The following is a 22948-nucleotide window of genomic DNA, read 5'->3' as shown; positions in this document are numbered from 1 at the left end:
CAGGTCAAGCTAGGGCACCCCCTAGTGTTAGGGACAGGGAAGGAGCCCCTGGTCCCGGGTCATCTGACAACAGAGTCGTGACAGTCGTGCCCCTTATTGTGGGTCGTGCACACTATTGAGGGAGTCGTGTCCATTATTGTGGGTCGTGCACAACATCAGGGGAGTCCTGTCCACTATCAGCGGGGAAGGATTGTGTCCATTATTGAGGGTCATGCACACTATTGGGGGGGTTGTGCCCCTTATCGCGAGTTGAGCACAATTTCAGGGGAGTCGTATTCAATATTGGATGTCGAGCACACTATTGCGGGGTATCGAGCCCATTATTGTGGATCGTACACAGTATCGGGGGGAGAATTGTGTACATTATTGGGGGACGTACACAAAATCGAAGAGCTGTGCACAATAACAGGGGAGCTATATCCACTATAGTGGGGGGTCGTATCCACTATCAGGGTGGGTCATGCACATTATTAGGGAGGTCGTGTCCACTATTAGAAGGAGGGTTGAGTCCATTACTGATCGTCATGCACACTATCAGGGGGAGGTTCGCGTTCATTATTGGGGTCGTGCACACTATTGGGGTAGTTGAGGCCAATATCGAAGGGGTTGTGTACCGTATATACTCGAGTATAGGCCGAGATTTTCAGCCCAAAAAAATGGGCTGAAAGTGCCCCTCTCGGCTTATACTCGAGTCATGGAAGGCGGGGGGGGGGGGGGGTCGGCGGGTGAGGGGGAGCGACGCCTGTCAAATACTCACCTGCTCCCAGCACTCCTGACGCGGTCCCTGCATGTCCCACGGTCTTCGGGCGCCTGCAGCTTTTTCCCCTGTTCAGCGGTCACTGGTACCGCTCATTAAAGTTATGAATATGGACTCCACTCCCATAGGGATGGAGCCGCATATTCATTACTGTAATGAGCGGTACCATGTGACCGCTCCCGAAGACCGTGGGACATGCAGGGACCGCGTCAGGAGTGCTGGGAGCAGGTAAGTATGTCATATTCACCTGTCCATGTTCCACCCACCGGGCGCCGCTCTGTCTTCCCGTCCTCTTGCTGTGACTGTTCAGGTCAGAGAGCGCGATGACGTATTAGTGTGCGCGCTGCCCTCTGCCAGAACAATCAGTGCGGAGAGACGGGACGCTGAGGAGCAGCAACGAGAGGCGAGTATGTAATTTTTTTTTTTAGTGCAGCAGCAGCATTACATGTGGCACAATGTATGGCAAGAACTGCATGGAGCGTCTATGTGGCATCTATGGGACCATAACTGCATGGAGCATTATATGGGGCCATAACTGCATAGAGCATTATATGGGGCCATAACTGCATGGAGCATTATATGGGGCCATAACTGCATGGAGCATTATATGGGGCATCTATGGGGCCATAACTGCATGGAGCATTATATGGGGCCATAACTGCATGGAGCATTATATGGGGCATTTAAGGGGCCATAACTGCATGGAGCATTATATTGGGCCATAACTGCATGGAGCATTATATGGGGCCATAACTGCATGGAGCATTATATGGGGCATCTATGGGGCCATAACTGAATGGAGCATTATATAGGGCCATAACTGCATGGAGCATTATATGGGGCATCTATGGGGCCATAACTGCATGGAACATTATATGGGGCATCTATGGGGCCATAACTGCATGGAGCATTATATTGGGCCATAACTGCATGGAGCATTATATGGGACATCTATGGGGCCATAACTGCATGGAGCATTATATGGGGCCATAACTGCATGGAGCATTATATGGGGCATCTCTGGGGCCATAACTGCATGGAGCATTATATGGGGCCATAAATGCATGAAGCATTATATGGGGCCATAACTGCATGGAGCATTATATGGGGCTATAAATGCATGGAGCATTATATGGGGCCATAACTGCATGGAGCATTATATGGAGCATCTATGGGGCCATAAAGAACTGCATGGAGCATTATATGGGGCATCTATGGGGCCATAACTGCATGGAGCATTATATGGGGCCATAACTGCATGGATCATTATATTGGGCCATAACTGCATGGAGCATTATATGGGGCATCTATGGGGCCATAACTGCATGGAGCATTATATGGGGCCATAACTGCATGGAGCATTATATGGGGCATTTATGGGGCCATAACTGCATGGAGCATTATATGGGGCCATAACTGCATGGAGCATTATATGGGGCCATAACTGCATGGAGCATTATCTGGGGCATCTATGGGGCCATAACTGAATGGAGCATTATATGGGGCCATAACTGCATGGAGCATTATATGGGGCATCTATGGGGCCATAACTGCAGGGAACATTATATGGGGCATCTATGGGGCCATAACTGCATGGAGCATTATATTGGGCCATAACTGCATGGAGCATTATATGGGGCATCTATGGGGCCATAACTGCATGGAGCATTATATGGGGCCATAACTGCATGGAGCATTATATGGGGCATCTCTGGGGCCATAACTGCATGGAGCATTATATGGGGCCATAAATGCATGAAGCATTATATGGGGCCATAACTGCATGGAGCATTATATGGGGCTATAAATGCATGGAGCATTATATGGGGCCATAACTGCATGGAGCATTATATGGAGCATCTATGGGGCCTTAAAGAACTGCATGGAGCATTATATGGGGCATCTATGGGGTCATAACTGCATGGAGCATTATATGGGGCCATAACTGCATGGATCATTATATTGGGCCATAACTGCATGGAGCATTATATGGGGCATCTATGGGGCCATAACTGCATGGAGCATTATATGGGGCCATAACTGCATGGAGCATTATATGGGGCCATAACTGCATGGAGCATTATATGGGGCATCTCTGGGGCCATAACTGCATGGAACATTATATGGGGCATCTATGGGGCCATAACTGCATGGAGCATTATATGGGGCCATAACTGCATGGAGCATTATATGGGGCATTTATGGGGCCATAACTGCATGGAGCATTATATGGGGCCATAACTGCATGGAGCATTATACGGGGCCATAACTGCATGGAGCATTATCTGGGGCATCTATGGGGCCATAACTGAATGGAGCATTATATGGGGCCATAACTGCATGGAGCATTATATGGGGCATCTATGGGGCCATAACTGCAGGGAACATTATATGGGGCATCTATGGGGCCATAACTGCATGGAGCATTATATTGGGCCATAACTGCATGGAGCATTATATGGGGCATCTATGGGGCCATAACTGCATGGAGCATTATATGGGGCATCTCTGGGGCCATAACTGCATGGAGCATTATATGGGGCCATAAATGCATGAAGCATTATATGGGGCCATAACTGCATGGAGCATTATATGGGGCTATAAATGCATGGAGCATTATATGGGGCCATAACTGCATGGAGCATTATATGGAGCATCTATGGGGCCTTAAAGAACTGCATGGAGCATTATATGGGGCATCTATGGGGCCATAACTGCATGGAGCATTATATGGGGCCATAACTGCATGGAGCATTATATGGGGCATCTCTGGGGCCATAACTGTATGGAGCCATAACTGCATGAAGCATTATATGGGGCCATAACTGCATGAAGCATTATATGGGGCCATAACTGCATGGAGCATTATATGGGGCATCTATGGGGCCATAACTGCATGGAGCATTATATGGAGCCATAACTGCATGAAGCATTATATGGGGCCATAACTGCATGAAGCATTATATGGGGCCATAACTGCATGGAGCATTATATGGAGCATCCCTGGGGCCATAAAGAACTGCATGGAGCATTATATGGGGCATCTATGGGGCCATAAAGAACTGAATGTAGCATTATATGGGACACCTTATGGGGCCATAAAGAACTGCATGGAGCATTATATGGGGCATATTTTGTATGGAGCATCTTATGGGGCCATAAAGAACTGCATGGAGCATTATATGGGGCATATTTGTATATAGAGCATCGTACGGGGCCATAATGAACTGTATGGAGCATTATATGGGGCATATTTTGTATGGAGCATCTTATGGGGCCATAAAGAACTGCATGGAGCATTATATGGGGCATATTTGTATATAGAGCATCGTATGGGGCCATAATGAACTGTATGGAGCATTATATGGGGCTCTTGATTCAATATGGATATTCAAAAACACTTAACCTACCGATGCCTCAATTAATTTTACTCGAGTATATACGGTATAATATTGTAGGGGTCATGCACACTACCAGGGAGGCAATGCACAATATCAGGGGAGTCGTGTCCACTATTGGGGAGGTCGTGCACAATATCAAGGGGGGGTTGGTCATGTCCAGTATTGAGGGGGTTGTGCACAATATCAGGGGGATCATGTCCACTATGGGGGGGGAGAGGGGGGGGTCATGCACGTATAAATGGGGCCGTGTCCACTACTGTGGGGGGCAAAGTCGTGTCCACTATTGGGAGGGTTGTGCACAATATCAGTGGGGTCATGTCCACTGTTGGGAGTGGCAGGGGGGGGGGTCGTGCACAATATCAGGGGAGCCGCATCCACTATCGGGGTGTAAGAGGGTGTGCAGGTGGCTGGTTTGAGCCCTGCATTCCTGTGCATGCCTACCTAATGAAACTGGGAATGTTTTGTGTTTGCTGTGTGCCCTGTGTAGTTTATGATAGTTGACACTGTTTAATATGATAATGGCCAACAGTTCTGATATCTGTGTGTTAGTGACAGGAATAGAAACAGTCAGTGGTAGGTCACCATTGGTAAGGGTTATGGCAGTGTAGTTGTGGGTGTTAGGGGGGTACTGTAGAGTAGGAGATTAGATTGTGTTGAGAACTGGTTTCAGTCAGAGTAGTGACAGTTGAGAAAGGGGGTGGAGCCAGTGTAGTGGCAGGGAGAGTGCCTTTCTGAGGTAATTTTCAGGTAGTGGGAGGAGCTAGAGCAGTGTGAGGAGAACTGTTCTAGAAGGAGTGGTAGTAGTTGTGTGGTGAGTTACAGTTGAAAGAGACAGAAGAAGCACTGAAGGAAGCAGGTCTGGAAATGTTAGATCTTGAAGCACGTGAAAAGTGGGGCAGTCTGGAAGGGTCGGTGGCTTGTCCGTGGGTTACCTCCCGTGACGTCCGGGACTTACGGTCCGAACAGGAATTGCAGAGGCAACCTGATTTTTCGCCAAGGATGCGGAAAGTGGACGGGGAGTGTTGTGAATTCCGCTCTTGGGCTCCCTCCAGTGGTTGTAAGTGGCACTATTGTGAGTTCTGCTCTTGGGCTCCCTCTTGTGGTTTCTAGTGGTATGGCTGCTCCTTGGATTTAGCTGTCTTCAGCTGCTTCCACTGATCGTCTTTTCTGCTCAACTATTTATGCCTGGCTCTGTCCTTCAGCCAGTGCCACTTGTAAATGGTTTCTGGTTGGATTCACATCTCTTTGGATTTCCCTGTTATCCTGACCAGTTCTGCAAAGCTAAGTTTTTGCTTGCTCTTTTCTGTCCATAGATTGTGGACTTATCCGTTTTGTGCTTTCTATGTTTGTCCAGCTTGTCAGTATGAATTAATTCTGTCTTGCTGGAAGCTCTGGGAAGCAGATTTACCCTCCACACCTTTGTAAACTCTGCGTGGATTTTTTGTAGTGTGTTATACTGACCGCACAGTATTCCATTGTGTCCTATCTATTTAGCTAGACTGACCTCCTGTGCTCATCCTGGTTTCATTCTGTGTATGTCTTTTCCCTCTCCACTCACAGTCATTATTTCTGGGGGGATAATCTATCCTTTGGGGATTTTCTCTGAGGCAAGATAGTTTTCCTGCTTCTATCTTTAGAGGTAGTTAGCTCTTAGGCTGTGACGAGATGCCTAGTGAGAGTTAGGAGCATTCCACGGCTACTTCTAGTGTTGTGTTGAGCTTAGGGACTGCGGTCAGTACAGTTACCACTTCCTTCAGAGCTCGTTCCATGTTGCTCCTAAACCACCGTATCATAACAGTACAAGTGGCCAAAAATGAATTAAATGCATCTCAATAGAAGGAAAAGAAAGTTCTGAACCATTTTTTTTTCTCTGTGCTCTGGTTTGTCTTTTTTTTCCTCTTGATATCTGGGTGGTTCAGGACATATGCTCTGGCATGGATGTTCAGGGTTTGTTTTCTCGTGTGGATCAACTTGCTGCAAGAGTACAGAGTATCCAGGACTATGTTGTCCAGACTCCGGCTTTAGAGCCTAGAATTCCTACTCCTGATTTGTTTTTTGGGGACAGATCCAAGTTTTTGAACTTTAAAAATAACTGCAAATAGTTTTTTGCTTTGAAACCCCGTTCTTCTGGTGATCCCATTCAGCAAGTAAAAATCATCATATCCTTGCTGCGGGGTGACCCTCAAGACTGGGCTTTTTCTCTTGAAACAGGGGATCAGGCATTATTGAATGTAGACGCATTTTTTCAAGCGCTCGGATTGTTGTATGACGAACCTAATTCTGTGGATCATGCAGAAAAAACCCTGTTGGCCTTGTGTCAAGGTCAGGAAGCTGCAGAATTATACTGCCAGAAATTTAGAAAATGGTCTGTGCTCACTAAATGGAATGAGGAGGCTCTGGCTGCTATTTTCAGAAAAGGTCTTTCTGAAGCCCTTAAAGATGTTATGGTGGGCTTTCCTACGCCTGCCGGTTTGAGCGAATCTATGTCTCTAGCCATTCAGATTGATCGGCGTCTGCGCAAGCGCAAAGCTGTGCACCATATGGCAGTGTCCTCTGAGCAGAGTCCTGAACCTATGCAATGTGATAGGATTTTGACTAGAACAGAACGGCAGGAATTCAGACGTCAGAATAGGCTGTGTTTTTACTGTGGTGATTCTGCGCATGTTATCTCTGATTGCCCTAAGCGTACTAAGAGAGTCGCTAGGTCTGTTACCATTAGTACTATACAGCCTAAATTTCTCTTATCTGTGACCCTGATTTGCTCATTGTCGTCCTTTTCTGTCATGGCATTTGTGGATTCAGGCGCTGCCCTGAACTTAATGGACTTAGAATTCGCCAGGCACTGTGGTTTTTCCTTGCAGCCTTTGCAGAGCCCTATTCCTTTGAGGGGTATTGATGCTACACCCTTGGCCAAGGATAAACCTCAGTACTGGATGCAGATGACTATGTACATGGCTCCTGCACATCAGGTAGATTGCCGTTTTCTGGTGTTGCATAACCTGCATGATGTTGTTGTACTGGGTTTTCCATGGTTACAGGAACATAATCCGGTGCTGGATTGGAAAACTATGTCGGTGACTGGTTGGGGTTGTCAAGGGGTACATAGTGACGTTCCTTTGATGTCAATTTCCTCTTCCCCCTCTTCCGAGGTCCCTGAGTTTTTGTTGGATTTCCAGGATGTATTTGATGAGCCCAAGTCCAGTTCCCTTCCACTGCACAGGGACTGTGATTGTGCTATTAACTTGATTCCTGGTTGCAAGTTCCCTAAGGGCCGACTTTTCAATCTGTGTGTGCCAGAGCATGCCGCCATGCGGAGTTATGTTAAGGAGTCTTTGGAGAAGGGGCATATTCGGCCCTCTTCGTCACCATTGGGAGCGGGGTTCTTTTTTGTTGCTAAGAAGGATGGCTGTTGTGAATTCTGTGGCTGAATTCACTTCTGTGGTCACAAGTGGTATTGCAGTCTCTGGGCTTCCTCCCTCAGGTGTTTTGGTGAGCTCGTTGGCTGCCTTGCTATTTAGCTCCACCTGAGTCTGTCTTCCTTGCTCCTTGTCAATGTTCCAGTGTTGGATCTGAGCTACTGCATCTTTCCTTGGGCCTGCTGCTCTGCTAGATAAGTGCTTCTAGTTTGTTTTCTGTTTTTTCTGTCCAGCTTGCTATTAACTTTTGCTGGAAGCTCTGAGAAGCAAAGGAGTGCACCGCCGTGCTGTTAGTTCGGCACGGTGGGTCTTTTTGCCCCTTTGCGTGGTTTTCGTTTTAGGGTTTTTTGTAGACTGCATAGTTCTCTTTGCTATCCTCGCTCTGTCTAGAATATCGGGCCTCACTTTGCTGAATCTATTTCATTTCTACGTTTGTCTTTTCATCTTGCTAACAGTCATTATATGTGGGGGGCTGCCTATTCCTTTGGGGTATTTCTCTGAGGTAAGTCAGGCTTGTATTTCTATCTTCAGGCTAGTCAGCTCCTCAGGCAGTGTCGAGTTGCATAGGTAGTGATAGGCGCAATCCACTGCTGCTTATAGTTGTGTGAGGATAGATCAGGTACTGCAGTCTACAGAGATTCCACGTCTCAGAGCTCGTCCTATTGTTTTTGGTTATTGCCAGATCTCTGTATGTGCGCTGATTACTGCACGCTGTGTTGCCTGATTGCCAGCCATAACAGATGGCTCATTGAGACCCTGTATTGATTATCGTCTTCTTAATAAGATCACGGTCAGATTCCAATACCCCTTGCCTTTGCTTACTGATTTGTTTGCTCAGATTAAGGGGGCTAGTTGGTTTACTAAGATTGACCTCCGAGGGGCATATAATCTTGTTCGTATTAAACAGGGTGACGAATGGAAAACTGCATTTAATACGCCCAAAGGCCATTTTGAATACCTTGTGATGCCATTTGGGCTCTCTAATGCTCCATCTGTGTTCCAGTCTTTTATGGATGATATTTTCCGCAATTATCTTGATAAATTCATGGTCGTATATTTGGATGATATTTAGATTTTTTCCGATGATTGGGAGTCTCATGTGAAGCAGGTCAGGATGGTGTTCCAGATCCTTCGTGATCATGCTTTGTTTGTGAAGGGCTCTAAGTGCCTATTCGGAGTTCAGAAGGTCTCTTTTTTGGGTTTTATTTCTTCTCCCTCGTCTATAGAAATGGATCCTGTTAAGGTCCAAGCTATTCATGACTGGATCCAACCCACATCTGTGAAGGGCCTTCAAAAATTTTTGGGCTTTGCTAATTTCTATCGCCGTTTCATTGCCAACTTTTCCAGTGTGGTTAAGCCCCTTACTGATTTGACGAAGAAAGGCGCTGATGTGACGAATTGGTCCTCTGAGGCTGTTGAGGCCTTTCAGGAGCTTAAACGCCGATTTACTTCTGCCCCTGTGTTGCGTCAGCCGGATGTTTCTCTTCCTTTTCAGACTGAGGTCGACGCTTCAGAGATTGGGGCAGGGGCCGTTTTGTCTCAGAGGGAGTCTGATGGTTCTTTGATGAAACCGTGTGCTTTTTTTTCCAGAAAGTTTTCGCCTGCGGAACGCAATTATGATGTCGGCAATCGGGAGTTGCTGGCTGTGAAGTGGGCGTTTGAGGAGTGACGACATTGGCTTGAGGGAGCTAAGCACCGCATTGTGGTCCTGACCGATCATAAGAATCTGATTTACCTCGAGTCGGCCAAGCGGCTGAATCCTAGACAGGCTCGATGGTCCCTGTTTTTCTCCCGTTTTGATTTTGTGGTCTCGTATCTTCCGGGATCTAAGAATGTTAAGGCTGATGCCCTCTCTAGGAGTTTTTCGCCTGATTCTCCTGGAGTCCTTGAGCCGGTTGGCATTCTTAAGGAAGGGGTGATTCTTTCTGCCATTTCCCCTGATTTGCGGCGGGTGCTTCAGGAATTTCAGGCTGATAGGCCTGACCGCTGTCCTGTGGGGAAGCTGTTTGTTCCTGATGGATGGACAAGTAAGGTTATTTCTGAGGTTCATTGTTCAGTGTTGGCTGGTCATCCTGGGATTTTTGGTACCAGAGATTTGGTTGCTAGGTCCTTTTGGTGGCCTTCCTTGTCGCGCGATGTCCGTGCTTTTGTGCAGTCCTGTGGGACTTGCGCCCGGGCCAAGCCTTGCTGTTCCCACGCTAGTGGGTTGCTTTTGCCTTTGCCGGTCCCTGAGAGGCCCTGGACGCATATTTCCATGGATTTTATTTCGGATCTTCCTGTTTCCCAGAAGATGTCTGTTATCTGGGTTGTTTGTGACCGGTTCTCTAAAATGGTCCATCTGGTACCTTTGCCTAAGTTGCCTTCCTCCTCAGATCTGGTTCCATTGTTTTTTCAGCATGTGGTTCGTTTGCATGGCATTCCGGAGAATATTGTGTCTGACAGAGGTTCTCAGTTTGTCTCTAGATTTTGGCGGGCCTTTTGTGCTAGGATGGGCATTGATTTGTCTTTTTCTTCGGCGTTTCATCCTCAGACTAATGGCCAAACTGAGCGAACTAATCAGACCTTGGAGACCTATTTGAGATGCTTTGTGTCTGCTGATCAGGATGATTGGGTGGCTTTCTTGCCGTTGGCCGAGTTTGCCCTTAATAATTGGGCTAGTTCGGCTACTTTGGTTTCACCTTTCTTTTGTAATTTTGGTTTTCATCCTCGTTTTTCTTCCGGGCAGGTTGAGCCTTCTGATTGTCCTGGTGTTGATTCTGTGGTGGACAGGCTGCAGCAGATTTGGACTCATGTGGTGGACAATTTGACGTTGTCTCAGGAAAGGGCTCAACGTTTTGCTAACCGCCGTCGGTGTGTTGGTCCCCGGCTTCGTGTGGGGGATTTGGTTTGATTGTCTTCTCGTCATGTTCCTATGAAGGTTTCTTCCCCTAAGTTTAAGCCTCGGTTTATTGGTCCTTATAAAATTTCTGAAATTATTAATCCGGTGTCTTTTCGTTTGGCTCTTCCGGCCTCTTTTGCCATTCATAATGTTTTCCATAGATCTTTGTTGCGGAGATATGTGGTGCCCGTTGTTCCCTCTTTTGACCCTCCTGCCCCGGTGTTGGTTGAGGGAGAGTTGGAATATGAGGTTGAGAAGATTTTGGATTCTCGTTTTTCGAGGCGGAGGCTTCAGTATCTTGTCAAGTGGAAGGGTTATGGCCAGGAGGATAATTCTTGGGTTGTCGCCTCCGATGTCCATGCCACCGATTTGGTTCGTGCTTTTCACTTGGCTCGTCCTGATCGGCCTGGGGGCTCTGGTGAGGGTTCAGTGACCCCTCCTCAAGGGGGGGGTACTGTTGTGAATTCCGCTCTTGGGCTCCCTCCGGTGGTTGTAAGTGGCACTTTTGTGAGTTCTGCTCTTGGGCTCCCTCTTGTGGTTTCTAGTGGTATGGCTGCTCCTTGGATTTAGCTGTCTTCAGCTGCTTCCACTGATCGTCTTTTCTGCTCAACTATTTATGCCTGGCTCTGTCCTTCAGCCAGTGCCACTTGTAAATGGTTTCTGGTTGGATTCACATCTCTTTGGATTTCCCTGTTATCCTGACCAGTTCTGCAAAGCTAAGTTTTTGCTTGCTCTTTTCTGACCATAGATTGTGGACTTATCCGTTCTGTGCTTTCTATGTTTGTCCAGCTTGTCAGTATAAATTAATTCTGTCTTGCTGGAAGCTCTGGGAAGCAGATTTACTCTTCACACCTTTAGTCAGGTGTGGAGATTTTTTGTAAACTCTGCGGGGATTTTTTGTAGTGTTTTATACTGACCACACAGTATTCCATCCTGTCCTATCTATTTAGCTAGACTGGCCTCCTGTGCTCATCCTGGTTTCATTCTGTGTATGTCTTTTCCCTCTCCACTCACAGTCATTATTTGTGGGGGGCTAATCTATCCTTTGGGGATTTTCTCTGAGGCAAGATAGTTTTCCTGCTTCTATCTTTAGGGGTAGTTAGCTCTTAGGCTGTGACGAGATGCCTAGGGAGCGTTAGGAGCATTCCACGGCTACTTCTAGTGTTGTGTTGAGCTTAGGGACTGCGGTCAGTACAGTTACCACTTCCTTCAGAGCTCGTTCCATGTTGCTCCTAAACCACCGTATCATAACAGGGGAGCACCTAGTATCAGAAAGCTGGAATTCCCAGGGAACTGCGGGTCTGGAAGCCACGGTGCTAGATGATAAGCTGAAGGAAAAGACCAGGGAAAGTGCAGGAGGAGAAGTTCTTATGTCTTTTGAAGATTGTTGGATTAAGTCTGTTATGAAGATGCACGAACTGAGTAAAGTTTTATTGAAAATTAATCGGGACTTTGATAAAATTTATGTGTGTCTGCGACGGATTGGAGCCCTCTATTCTGTGAAGGATTCTGACTTACAGGTGGGTGAACTACTTGACACACACAATACACCACAAAAAGGATATGATATTTCTGTAGAGGAGTGTTGGGGTGTGATGAGGAAGCAGCAGCAATCCCTCGGTACGGCTACCACCTTAGCCCCCGTTACAGGGGGGAGGGGGGTCATCTCCACTATCACGGAGTTGTGCACAATATAAGAGAAGTGGGGGGGTTGTGCCCACTATCGGGGTAGTCGTGGCCATTATTGGGGGAGTTGTGTCCACTTCCAGGATTCACGCACGTTATGAAGGGGGACTGCATGGCAGGATGTCACATATACTGCAAACAGTGGATGATGGTTGTAGGTCTCTCCACCATAAAGCACTGCTGGGACTTGTAGTTCCTCAGACTGCTCACCTTCAGCTGCAGGCCTGGCTCGGCCACGGCTCTGAAGGGTGTTGCCTGCCAGTATGACTGCTCCGTCTGCTTCCACATGACTACGTAGAAGCTGGCACTGTCCTGGTAGCTGAAGATGAAGCCGGCATAGTCATCATCCGTCACCGTGTTCACATGGAACGTCCCCTCAAAGTCCACACCATTGAAGGCAGTGTACCCTGCGGGGGAGGGGAGGTGAGACCTGGTGGTGGCTGTAACCCATCAGTGGTCCTGTGTTGTGTCACTTACCCACTGCCAGGCCCGGATCGCTGTTCATCGTCTGCACAATCTCCATGCCCTGTGGAGAAGACATGAAGGAGAGGCTGACACCAGAGAGTAATGGCTGACACCCAGTGGTCACAGAACTGACAGTCGCAGAGATTACCTGGTTCAGCACCACCCAGTTGGGGTCTATCTGTGCATCACCCTCGGGGTCCAAAATGACGGTCTGGTAGGCCCTGAAGTCGGTGAGGGTCACCTCTGCGCTCTCGGGGCACACGTCATACGAGTCCGCCACAGAGTCGTTGTCAAAGTCAATCTCGCAGACGTCTCCGATGCCGTCCCCTGCGTATATATAGCGGATTACCTCTGCTGGCCTCGCCCACCAGCTCACTCTGACTTCCACTCACCGTCACTGTCCTTCTGGTTGGGGTTGTGGATGAGTCGGCAGTTGTCAGGTCCCGGGGGGATGTAGTCTGGGACTCCATCATTATCATCATCCTGGTCACATTCGTCCCCGACCCCATCGTTGTCGGTGTCCAGCTGGGAGCTGTTGGGAACGTCGGGACAGTTGTCCTTGGTGTCCTGGTGTCCATCACCGTCCCTGAAGGTGATAGATGGTGTGAACGGTGGGTACAGGAGGCAGCATCTCAAGAGACCCCCAAATATACAGGACTCACCTGTCCTGATTGGTGTCACACATATCGCCCACCAAATCACTGTCTGCATCCGACTGCAAGAAAAAGTGGGAGACACAGTAGTACACAGCTACCAGTGGGTATTACCACATAGGTGGGTATACACGGCATTATTACCTGGGTGGGATTACTAGTCTCCGGGCAGCTGTCGCAGGCATCTCCCACTCCATCCAGATCGCGATCACTCTGCAGGGGGTTCGGGACTTTCCCACAATTATCTAGAGTATTGGGGATTCCTGCACAGGCACAGAGATAAAGAAGTATGCACAAAGCTATATACATACTGTAGTGAACTATATACACTATATGTATGGATGTATGACCAGCAGTAAATTAACATCTGTCCCGAGACTGCAGCTCTCACAAAGGTCACAACATATGTTATCCTGAGAAAGGCCGTGTCCTGGCTCCAGTCACCCCAGGGGGCCTGCTGAGACACTTCTCAACTTCTGACTCCTTTGAACAGACATGCCGATTGCAGCATGACACTGTATATTTACTCTGAAAAAGACAGATTACACGAATAGTGTTCAAAGAAAATGGGTTCCTTGGTAAAATAGCCAGGATCCAGTCACAAACCAAAGATTAGAATATTATCCTGAGAGGCTGGTCTAGAAATCTGACCTCCAAGTTAACTCTATAAATTAGGCCTTTACACATAGAAAGATGTTCACAGTGAGGGCAGCCAAGATGATGTGATCCATTCCATATTTCCCCCTCCCTCAGGGGCAGAATACCAGACTGCAAGGTCTGTAAGGAAATATTTCTGTAAGTTCTCCCTTTTATTTTATAACTGTTTTGCATATTTGTATGTCACTTTTTATTTCCATATTTTTATACCTTTTATTGTAAGCACTGTACCTTTTCTATTAAAGCTTAAAGCTTTAATAAGTTTGAACCTTGTATGCTCTAAAGAATCCATAGCCTTAGAGTGTATGATCCTGGTGATTGGCAGACAGAAGTAGTAGTATTTCCAGACTCATCACTCGTGTGTTCGGTGAGTGGTGGCAGCGTGTATGAGCGGGGTGTATGGACTGTGGCGAGGTGTGAATTATGAGAGATTGAATGCTGGACTGAGGGAGAGGAGACCAATTAACCCTTGCAGGAGCAACCCCAAGTCACGTGCTGAGAAGCGGGTACGTGACAAAATGGTGGCAGAGCGGTAGGATAGAAGAATTTCTATTAGAGCATGAGTGCATGGTTTAAGCAATTATTCCCTGTACTAAAGAATTGGTATCCTTGCCTGGCGCACACCAGTTCTACAAGGTTCAACTCAGTTCTTACTTAGACATACTTGCAAACAATTTCCCTTCCCCGTTTTTCTTTTCTATCTTTTATTTGGCAAAGGCTGTTCATTGATATGGCAGCCCAGTACAAGAAGCAGACCTTTGTTGGCGGAGAGGAATAGAGACGGGCGACAAATCCAAGGAACTGCTGATATGCTCCTTGGTCGAGCAGGACATAGAGCAAAGTACTGTAGCATCAGGGCAAGAAGAGAATTTGCCTCAGAGAGACCCAGCAATGCCAGCTCTTGCACCGGAGACACCTTCTGGAAGTGCCAGTAATGTCAGTGCTGAGGAGCCTATGGACTCTACTTTACAAATGGCCATACAACAGCTGGGAACGAGTGATCCCAATCTGCGCCTGCAGCTTATTCTACAGTACAGAGCAGCTGCAGAACGCTGGGAGGAGAGAGCTTTCAAGCTTCAGGTGGCTCAAATAGAGAGGGGTAACAGTCCTCACCTAACCCCCTCCCAGGACATAAATCCATAGAGTCGTCTGGAAAACTTCCCTGTGATGGAAAAGGATACAGACTTAGATACTTCCTTCAGGGGGGTATATAACCCCAGGGTTGAGAGGCAAAGCCCTAGAAGTTTTTGCTGGCCTCCCACCAGACCTATATGGGAACTATGAGGCCATAAAAAGAGGCCCTTATCAGGAAATACAACTTAACCCCAGAAAAGTATCGGGTAAAGTTCCGGAACCTACAACGTGGATTAACTGACAGCTATGCGGATTTCGTGAGCACCTTGAGGACCATGTTCCACCAATGGATCAGGGGACTTTTTTGTTAACAGTTTTGAGGACTTAACGGATTTTATGGTCAAGGATCAATTTCTTCACATGTGCCCAACGGATGTACAACAATTTGTGTGTGATCGAGAGCCACAAACTGAGGATCAGGCTGCAAAGATTGCAGACTAATGTGGCTGACAGGATGCCTGAAGTGCGGAAGCCATCGGGATTCAGCTGGAAGGGAGTTAAGCCAAACGGGGACCCTTCTCCCTCTGCTGGCCGATCACCATTGTTTTCCAAGCCCACCACTTATGAGATCCCAGGGACTAGGCACTCTCTACGAGATGCACACCGATGCTTCTCCTGTAACATAGTGGGACATGTTAGTGTTGTCTGCCGTGATAGCGAGAAATACCCAACTACAACCACAAACCCGTCTGGGTCCCCACCTTCTGTCCTCCTTGTGGCCGGCTCTGATGCGAGGACTAATGAGAACTGTCAATCTGTCACTGTTGGCAATAAAGTAAAAAATGGTCTCAGAGATACTGGAACAGAGGTGACTCTGGTGCGCCCAGCAATGGTAAACCCTGCTGATATCGTACCAGGAAAGACTATGTCCATAACTGGGATTGGAGGGGTCAGCCCTGCCGTGCCCATGGCCCGTGTGTACCTGGACTGGGGAACAGGGAAATGACTGAGATAAGTGGGAGTATCAGAGGCTATTCACACCAATGTATTGCTAGGCACAGACTTGGGGAGGATGGTGTCCCACTATGTTCCTCCCTTGCAAGTAAATGCTGCAAAGAAGGTGGAAGCAAGTGACCCACCTGAGATCCTGTGCGAGGAGGGAAATTGTACCAATGCACAGGAATGTACATATGTGGCCGCTATGACCCGGAGTCAAGCTGCAGCTCAGACTCAACCTCAGAGATTACAAGATGCTTTTACTGCTTCTGACAAGGAATATTCTGGGACCAGGGCAAACTGTATAAAGAGACTCTCCCCACGGATACTACAGAACCTTGGGACTGTGAAAAGCAGCTGGTCGTTCCTTATCTAATTAGGGAACAGTTATTGAGAATTGCTCATGAAATTCCTCTGGCCGGACACCTTGGAATACAAAAGACTAAAGCTTGCCTGACACATAACTTCTATTGGCCCAAGACGGGGACAGATATTGCCAATTACTGTCGATCATGTGTAGTTTATCAAAGAGTTGGAAAGTCTGGGAATATACAGAAAGACCCATTGATACCCCTGCCAGTGATCGATAAACCTTTCCAATGAATGGCCATGGATATCATAGGGCCACTCGCAACACCTAGCAGCTCTGGCAAAAAGTTCATTCTCACAGTGGTGGACTATGCTACACGATACCCGGAAGCTGTGGCACTGTCCTCCATCCGAGCAGACAAAGTGGCGGATGCTTTACTGACTGTTTTCTCTCGTGTCCGCTTCCCCAGGGAAATGTTAACCGATCAGAGAACCCAATTCATGTCCAAACTGATGGAAAGCCTCTGTGAAAAAATACAAGTACAGCATTTTGTGGCCAGCGCCTATCATCCGCAAACCAATGGACTCTGCGAGTGTTTTAACAGGACATTAACACAAATGCTCAAAAATGCTGGTGGAGACTGAAGGAAGAGACTGGGTGCGGTACCTCCCCTATCTGTTGTTTGCATACAGAGAGGTACCCCAGGCATCTACAGGATTCTCCGCCTTTGAACTGGTTTATGGGAGGAGGGTAAGGGGGCCACTTGATTTGATTAAGGACTGTTGGGAGGGTGACCCCAAAACTATGGGAGTCTCGGTGGTCGAATACGTACAGCATCAAAAATTGCAAAAACTGAGCAACCTAGCCCATGAGAACGTGACTCAGGCCCAAATCAACCAGAAGGTCTGGTACGACTGTAATGCCAGACTGAGGGCCTACGAGGAGGGGCAGAAGGTTTAGGTGTTGGTCCCTATGTTACAGTATAAATTAAAGGCTGCATGGGATGGACCATACACTGTACACAAGCGGCTAATGATGTTAACTATGTGGTGACCCTAGATGAACATTCAAAGGGTCAGAAAGTCTTCCATGTAAATATGTTAAAGGCTCGTCATGACAGGGAGACCTATGTCTTACCTGTTTGTAGCCTGCCTGAAGAGGAGGAGGCTGATCTGTTACTAGATGTGGTGGCTGGGACTCAGTATATGGAGTCCCTGGAGTCAGCAGAGTTTAACCCTATCCCATGTCACACCATTCTGTCTGTATCTGGTTTTTGGCATGATAATGCATGTTTGCTTTAACCCTTTACTCCTTTCCCCCTAATTTGAGCTGGGATACTGTCGGCTGTTACATGGATGGAGCCTGCTCAGTTCCCTGCTCTGCTGCGCAGCGGTACATGGGTGGTTAGGTCTTTTCTACAGCATGACCATCCGCATGTGCAGTCCCTGGTTGCCACTGTGGAAGCTGTCCGCGGGTTGTGAGGTCCTCTGCAGCTGGTGCATGACTTTCCGCGTGTGTCAGTGCTTGCAGTCACAGCCTGGTGCCCTGAGCCTCAGTTCCTGCACTGTTTGTGCTGTAATGGTTTCTGTATGTGCTAAGGGCATGTGCGACCACACCTCCCCTGCTTTTATCAGGGTTAGTATGTGTACTTGAAATGCTGTCCCCAGCCAATTGCTGAGGGACAGTTCCTATATAATGTTTCCCTGCCCTATGAGCGGGCCCTGAGCTACTCACAAAGCTCTTGAACTTTGCTATGTGTGTTTGTGTTCCTGCACCTCTCCTGTCTATGTTTTGGTTCCAAAGTCCTTGCCTTGATTCCTGTTTTGTCCTTCCTGTGTACAGATGTCCTGTCTGTACCCTGATGTCCTGCCCGATGTCCTGATGACCTCGTGTACCCTGATGTCCTGGTGTGTCCTGATGTCCTGCCTGTGTCCTGATGTCCCGGTGATCCGTTCGTGCCTTGGGGTCCACTGGGTGGTACCCTTCTGGGAGGTGTGGAATCGGGAGCCTGGCATAGTCATGTTTGGTTTATGTACTGTGTGACTTTACTTTAGTAAACTTTACTTTCTCTATACCTGAAGTTGTGCGGTGTAATCAAATCCTACGTGTCTCTTTTCTTGTCCACATGCTCAGCTACCACAGAACCCCGGTCTCTGCCCTCCCCTAGTTCGGGTAGGCCTGAGTCCCCCTCTGTGGTATAAAGAGTCCGTATTGCGTCCCCGGGGGATGCGCACCCCACACTGTCGTGGTCGGTGTCTATGGGCTGGGCCGCACCAGCGGCTGTAGCTGATCGTGACATCTCACAGTCAGAGGTCTGAGCTGATGGGGGTGCCCAGCGAGTTCCCGGAAGTCTTCACAGGGAAGCCTGGGAAGACGCACTTAGCAACTCACCATGTGGACACTGGTACTAATCCCCCAATATGGCAGTCTGCATACCGGATGTCAGCAGAGGTGAAGGCACACATTAAGGAACAGGTACAAGAAATGCTAAACCTCAAGGTAATGCAAAACTCCCAGATTGCCTGGGCGTCGCCTGTGGTTCTTGTCCTGAAAAAGGACCGTACTACCCGAAACTGTGTAGACTATAGGAAATTAAATCTACTAACTACATGTGAGGTCCAACCCATGCCGAGGATAGACGAGTTTTTAGAGCAGCTAGCTAAAGCATCGTACCTCACTATCATGGACCTAAGTAGGTGTTACACCACGCTATACTTACCTGTCCGGCCGGCGCGCTCCCGAGGCTCCTCCTCGCTCCTCTCCGTCTGGATTCCCCGGCGTTCATCCCTTCGGCGGTCCGCGCATGCGCAGACGTGCTCCTCTCACCGCCGGGGCTTCTGGGAGGTCGTGACCCGCTTGCTCCGCCCCAATTTTGCTGCGCCCATCGGGTATTTCTCCCCTGCATCTGCCTGGGTAAGACGCCTATGCGTCTATTGCATTTGCTGGTTATTACCAGCATCTCCTTAGGTTCCTAGGCTCCGTGCATCCCTTGCTTTGTTTCTAGGTTGGCTGTGCCCTCCAGTTTCGTGTTCCTGCTGTGCCTTCCAGTACCGTGTTCCTGCTGTGCCATCCAGTCCCGTGTTCCTGTCGTACTCTCCAGTTCCGTATTCCTGCTGTGCCTTCCAGTTCCGTATTCCTGCTGTGCCTTCCAGTACCGTGTTCCTGCTGTGCCATCCAGTCCCATGTTCCTGTAGTACCTTCCATTTCCGTATTCCTGCTGTGCCTTCCAGTTCCGTATTCCTGCTGTGCCTTCCAGTACCGTGTTCCTGCTGTGCCCTCCAGTTCTGTGTTCCTGCTGTGCCTTCCAGTACCGTGTTTCTGCTGTGCCATCCAGTCCCGTGTTCCTGTCGTACCTACCAGTTCCGTATTCCTGCTGTGCCTTCCAGTTCCGTGTTCCTGCCATACCTGCCAGTCCTGTATTCCTGCTGTGCCTGCTATTTCGAGTTCCCGTTGTTTTCGTCTACGTGTGCCTTCACCTTTCCAGTCAGTACTTTGTCTTTTACTACCTCTATTTGTCCAGTGCCTCCGCCATTCTAGCCCCTTCAGTAGCTCCATCTTCCCTCCGTTCTCTGTTCTCTCTCTGCGCTATCCTCAGTCGTCCCTTTCGCTCCGGCAGTTGCGGCTTCATCCTCCTTGGGCCTGTCCCTAAACACTCCCTGTACAGGGGGTGGCACCATCTGGTTCACTCGCCCTCGGGGGCTCTGAAGTCATGACCCAGAGGGTCCACTTCTTAGTCCTGACAGTACGCAAAGGCCATGGATCCCGCTGGAGCTGCGGCTGCTCAGAAAGAGCTTGTTTTCCTGCGGGAAAACCAGACTCAGATGATGTAGTTTATGAACTCCCGTGTCTCTGCTCTCCAGACCTCTGTTCCGGGGAATGCCTCCCAGCTGGCCAGTTTGCAGCAAGAACTGGCACAGCAGTGTGACGCTCAGTCCCATATTCTGGGGTATATGGCTTCTGTTAATAACCGTCTACTTTCTCTCCAGGCAGCTGCGTCCGGTTCTTCTCCAGCTCTAGCTCCCCATCCCACTCCTCGTTTGGCCAAACTTCTTCGCTTTAATGGAGATCTCAAACTATGTCGGGGGTTTCTCAATCAGTGCCGTCTTCATTTTGAACTCCTTCCTATGCAGTATCCTACGGATCGGGCCAAGGTAGCCTTTATTGTTTCTCATTTGGAGGGAGAGGCTTTGGCATGGGTTATAATCCTCTTTGGGAGCGGGATGATCCAGTGGTTCTTCAGCTCACTCCATTTCTTGAGACTTTTCGTTGGGTTTTTGATGAATCGGGTCGTTTGGCCTCAACCACTGAGGCATTGTTTAATTTACTGCAGGGGTCTTTAACTGTTGGGCAAAACGCTATCCAGTTTCGGACCTTATCTTCTGACCTGGGCTGGAATAATGAGGCATTAGTAGGGGCTTTCTGGTGGGGGCTTTCTAGTTGTGTGAAAGATGAATTAGTTGGTCGTGACACCCCAACTAATTTGGAGGACTTAATTGCCTTGGCAACATGAATAGATCTTTGCTTTCAGGAACGAGCTCGGGAGAGAAAATTTCCTCGTTCTTCTATGACTTCCCGTAGGCCTTCCAGTCCATGTTCCAGGGGCTCTACTTCTGTTTCGGCTCCTAAACCTATGCAAGTTGATCGTGTTAAACTCTCCGAACAAAGTCGCAAGGAGAGGCGCTCCCAGGGCCTCTGTTTTTACTGTGGAAGTTCCTCACATCTCCTCCGAGCCTACCCTGACAATCTGGAAAACTCCTCCGCCTAGGTCAGGTAAGAGAGGCCTCCCTAGGTGCATGTGAAACCTCTCAACCCCTCACTCTGCCCGTTTTGTTACATGTTTTTGGTAAACGTTTTTCTCTTGAGGCTTATTTGGACTTAGGTGCTGCCGGGAATTTTATTAGGTTGGAGGAGGTAATTAAATTCTCAGTTCCCGTAAGGCCCTTAGACTTCTAGGGGATACTGACAGATACCCCAACCAAAGAAGCTTAGGAGAGGTCTGCCTTTATAAAGCCATTCGGGCTGTTAGAGTTCCTAGTGATCTATATTACTAATGACAGGAGACAGAGGTGTCCGCTATCACCACTTATATATGACACCAGATATATCTACATTACTAATAACAGGAGACAGAGGTGTCCGCTATCACCACTTATATATGACACCAGATATATCTATATTACTAATGACAGGAGACAGAGGTGTCCGCTATCACCACTTATATATGATATCAGATATATCTATAATACTAATGACAGGAGACAGAGGTGTCAGCTATCACCACTTATATATGACATCAGATATATCTATATTACTAATGACAGGAGACAGGGGTGTCCGCTATCACCACTTATATATGATACCAGATATATCTATATTACTAATGACAGGAGACAGAGGTGTCAGCTATCACCACTTATATATGACACCAGACATATATATATATATTACTAATGACAGGAGACAGAGGTGTCCGCTATCACCACTTATATATGACACCAGATATATAAATATATTACCAATGACAGGAGACAGAGGTGTCCGCTATCACCACTTATATATGATACCAGATATAGCTATAATACTAATGACAGGAGACAGAGGTGTCAGCTATCACCACTTATATATGACATCAGATATATCTATATTACTAATGACAGGAGACAGGGGTGTCCGCTATCACCACTTATATATGATACCAGATTTATCTATATTACTAATGACAGGAGACAGAGGTGTCAGCTATCACCACTTATATATGACACCAGACATATATATATATTACTAATGACAGGAGACAGAGGTGTCCGCTATCACCACTTATATATGACACCAGACATATATATATATATTACTAATGACAGGAGACAGAGGTGTCCGCTATCACCACTTATATATGACACCAGATATATCTATATTACTAATGACAGGAGACAGAGGTGTCCGCTATCACCACTTATATAGGACACCAGATATATCTATATTACAAATGACAGGAGACAGAGGTGTCCGCTATCACCACTTATATATGACACCAGATATATCTATATTACTAATGACAGGAGACAGAGGTGTCCGCTATCACCACTTATATAGGACACCAGATATATCTATATTACAAATGACAGGAGACAGAGGTGTCCGCTATCACCACTTACAGTATATAAGATACCAGATATATATATATATATATATATATATATATATATATATATATATATATATATATTACTAATGACAGGAGACAGAGGTGTCCGCTATCACCACTTATATATGACACCAGATATATCTATATTACTAATGACAGGAGACAGAGGTGTCCGCTATCACCACTTATACATGACACCAGATATATCTATATTACTAATGACAGGAGACATAGGTGTCCGCTATCACCACTTACAGTATATATGATACCAGATATATATATATATTACTAATGACAGGAGACAGAGGTGTCCACTATCACCACTTATATATGACACCAGATATATAAATATATTACCAATGACAGGAGACAGAGGTGTCCGCTATCACCACTTATATATGACACCAGATATATCTATAATACTAATGACAGGAGACAGAGGTGTCCGCTATCACCACTTATATATGACACCAGACATATATATATATTACTAATGACAGGAGACAGAGG

The 22948-nt window shown here is 47.5% G+C and overlaps 1 protein-coding gene across 2 annotated transcripts in view; it reads right to left on the bottom strand.

Moving 5' to 3' along the window:
- The window catches only part of THBS3 (thrombospondin 3), a 127190-nt gene that overhangs the window by 38204 nt on the left and 66038 nt on the right, over positions 1-22948 (bottom strand). For both annotated transcript variants that reach the window (XM_069768862.1, XM_069768873.1), the window contains 6 exons: positions 13401-13519; positions 13266-13318; positions 12996-13189; positions 12752-12930; positions 12616-12664; positions 12349-12545 (listed from right to left, as the gene is read on the bottom strand). In XM_069768862.1, the coding sequence (XP_069624963.1) occupies positions 12349-12545; positions 12616-12664; positions 12752-12930; positions 12996-13189; positions 13266-13318; positions 13401-13519 (791 nt within the window). The remainder of the gene's footprint in view (positions 1-12348; positions 12546-12615; positions 12665-12751; positions 12931-12995; positions 13190-13265; positions 13319-13400; positions 13520-22948) is intronic.

This window comes from Ranitomeya imitator, chromosome 1 (assembly GCF_032444005.1).
Source record: "Ranitomeya imitator isolate aRanImi1 chromosome 1, aRanImi1.pri, whole genome shotgun sequence".
In the NCBI taxonomy this organism is placed as follows: Eukaryota; Metazoa; Chordata; class Amphibia; order Anura; family Dendrobatidae; genus Ranitomeya; species Ranitomeya imitator.
The sequence above is the reverse complement of the archived record's forward strand: the minus strand, read 5'-3'. Positions and strand labels throughout refer to the sequence as shown.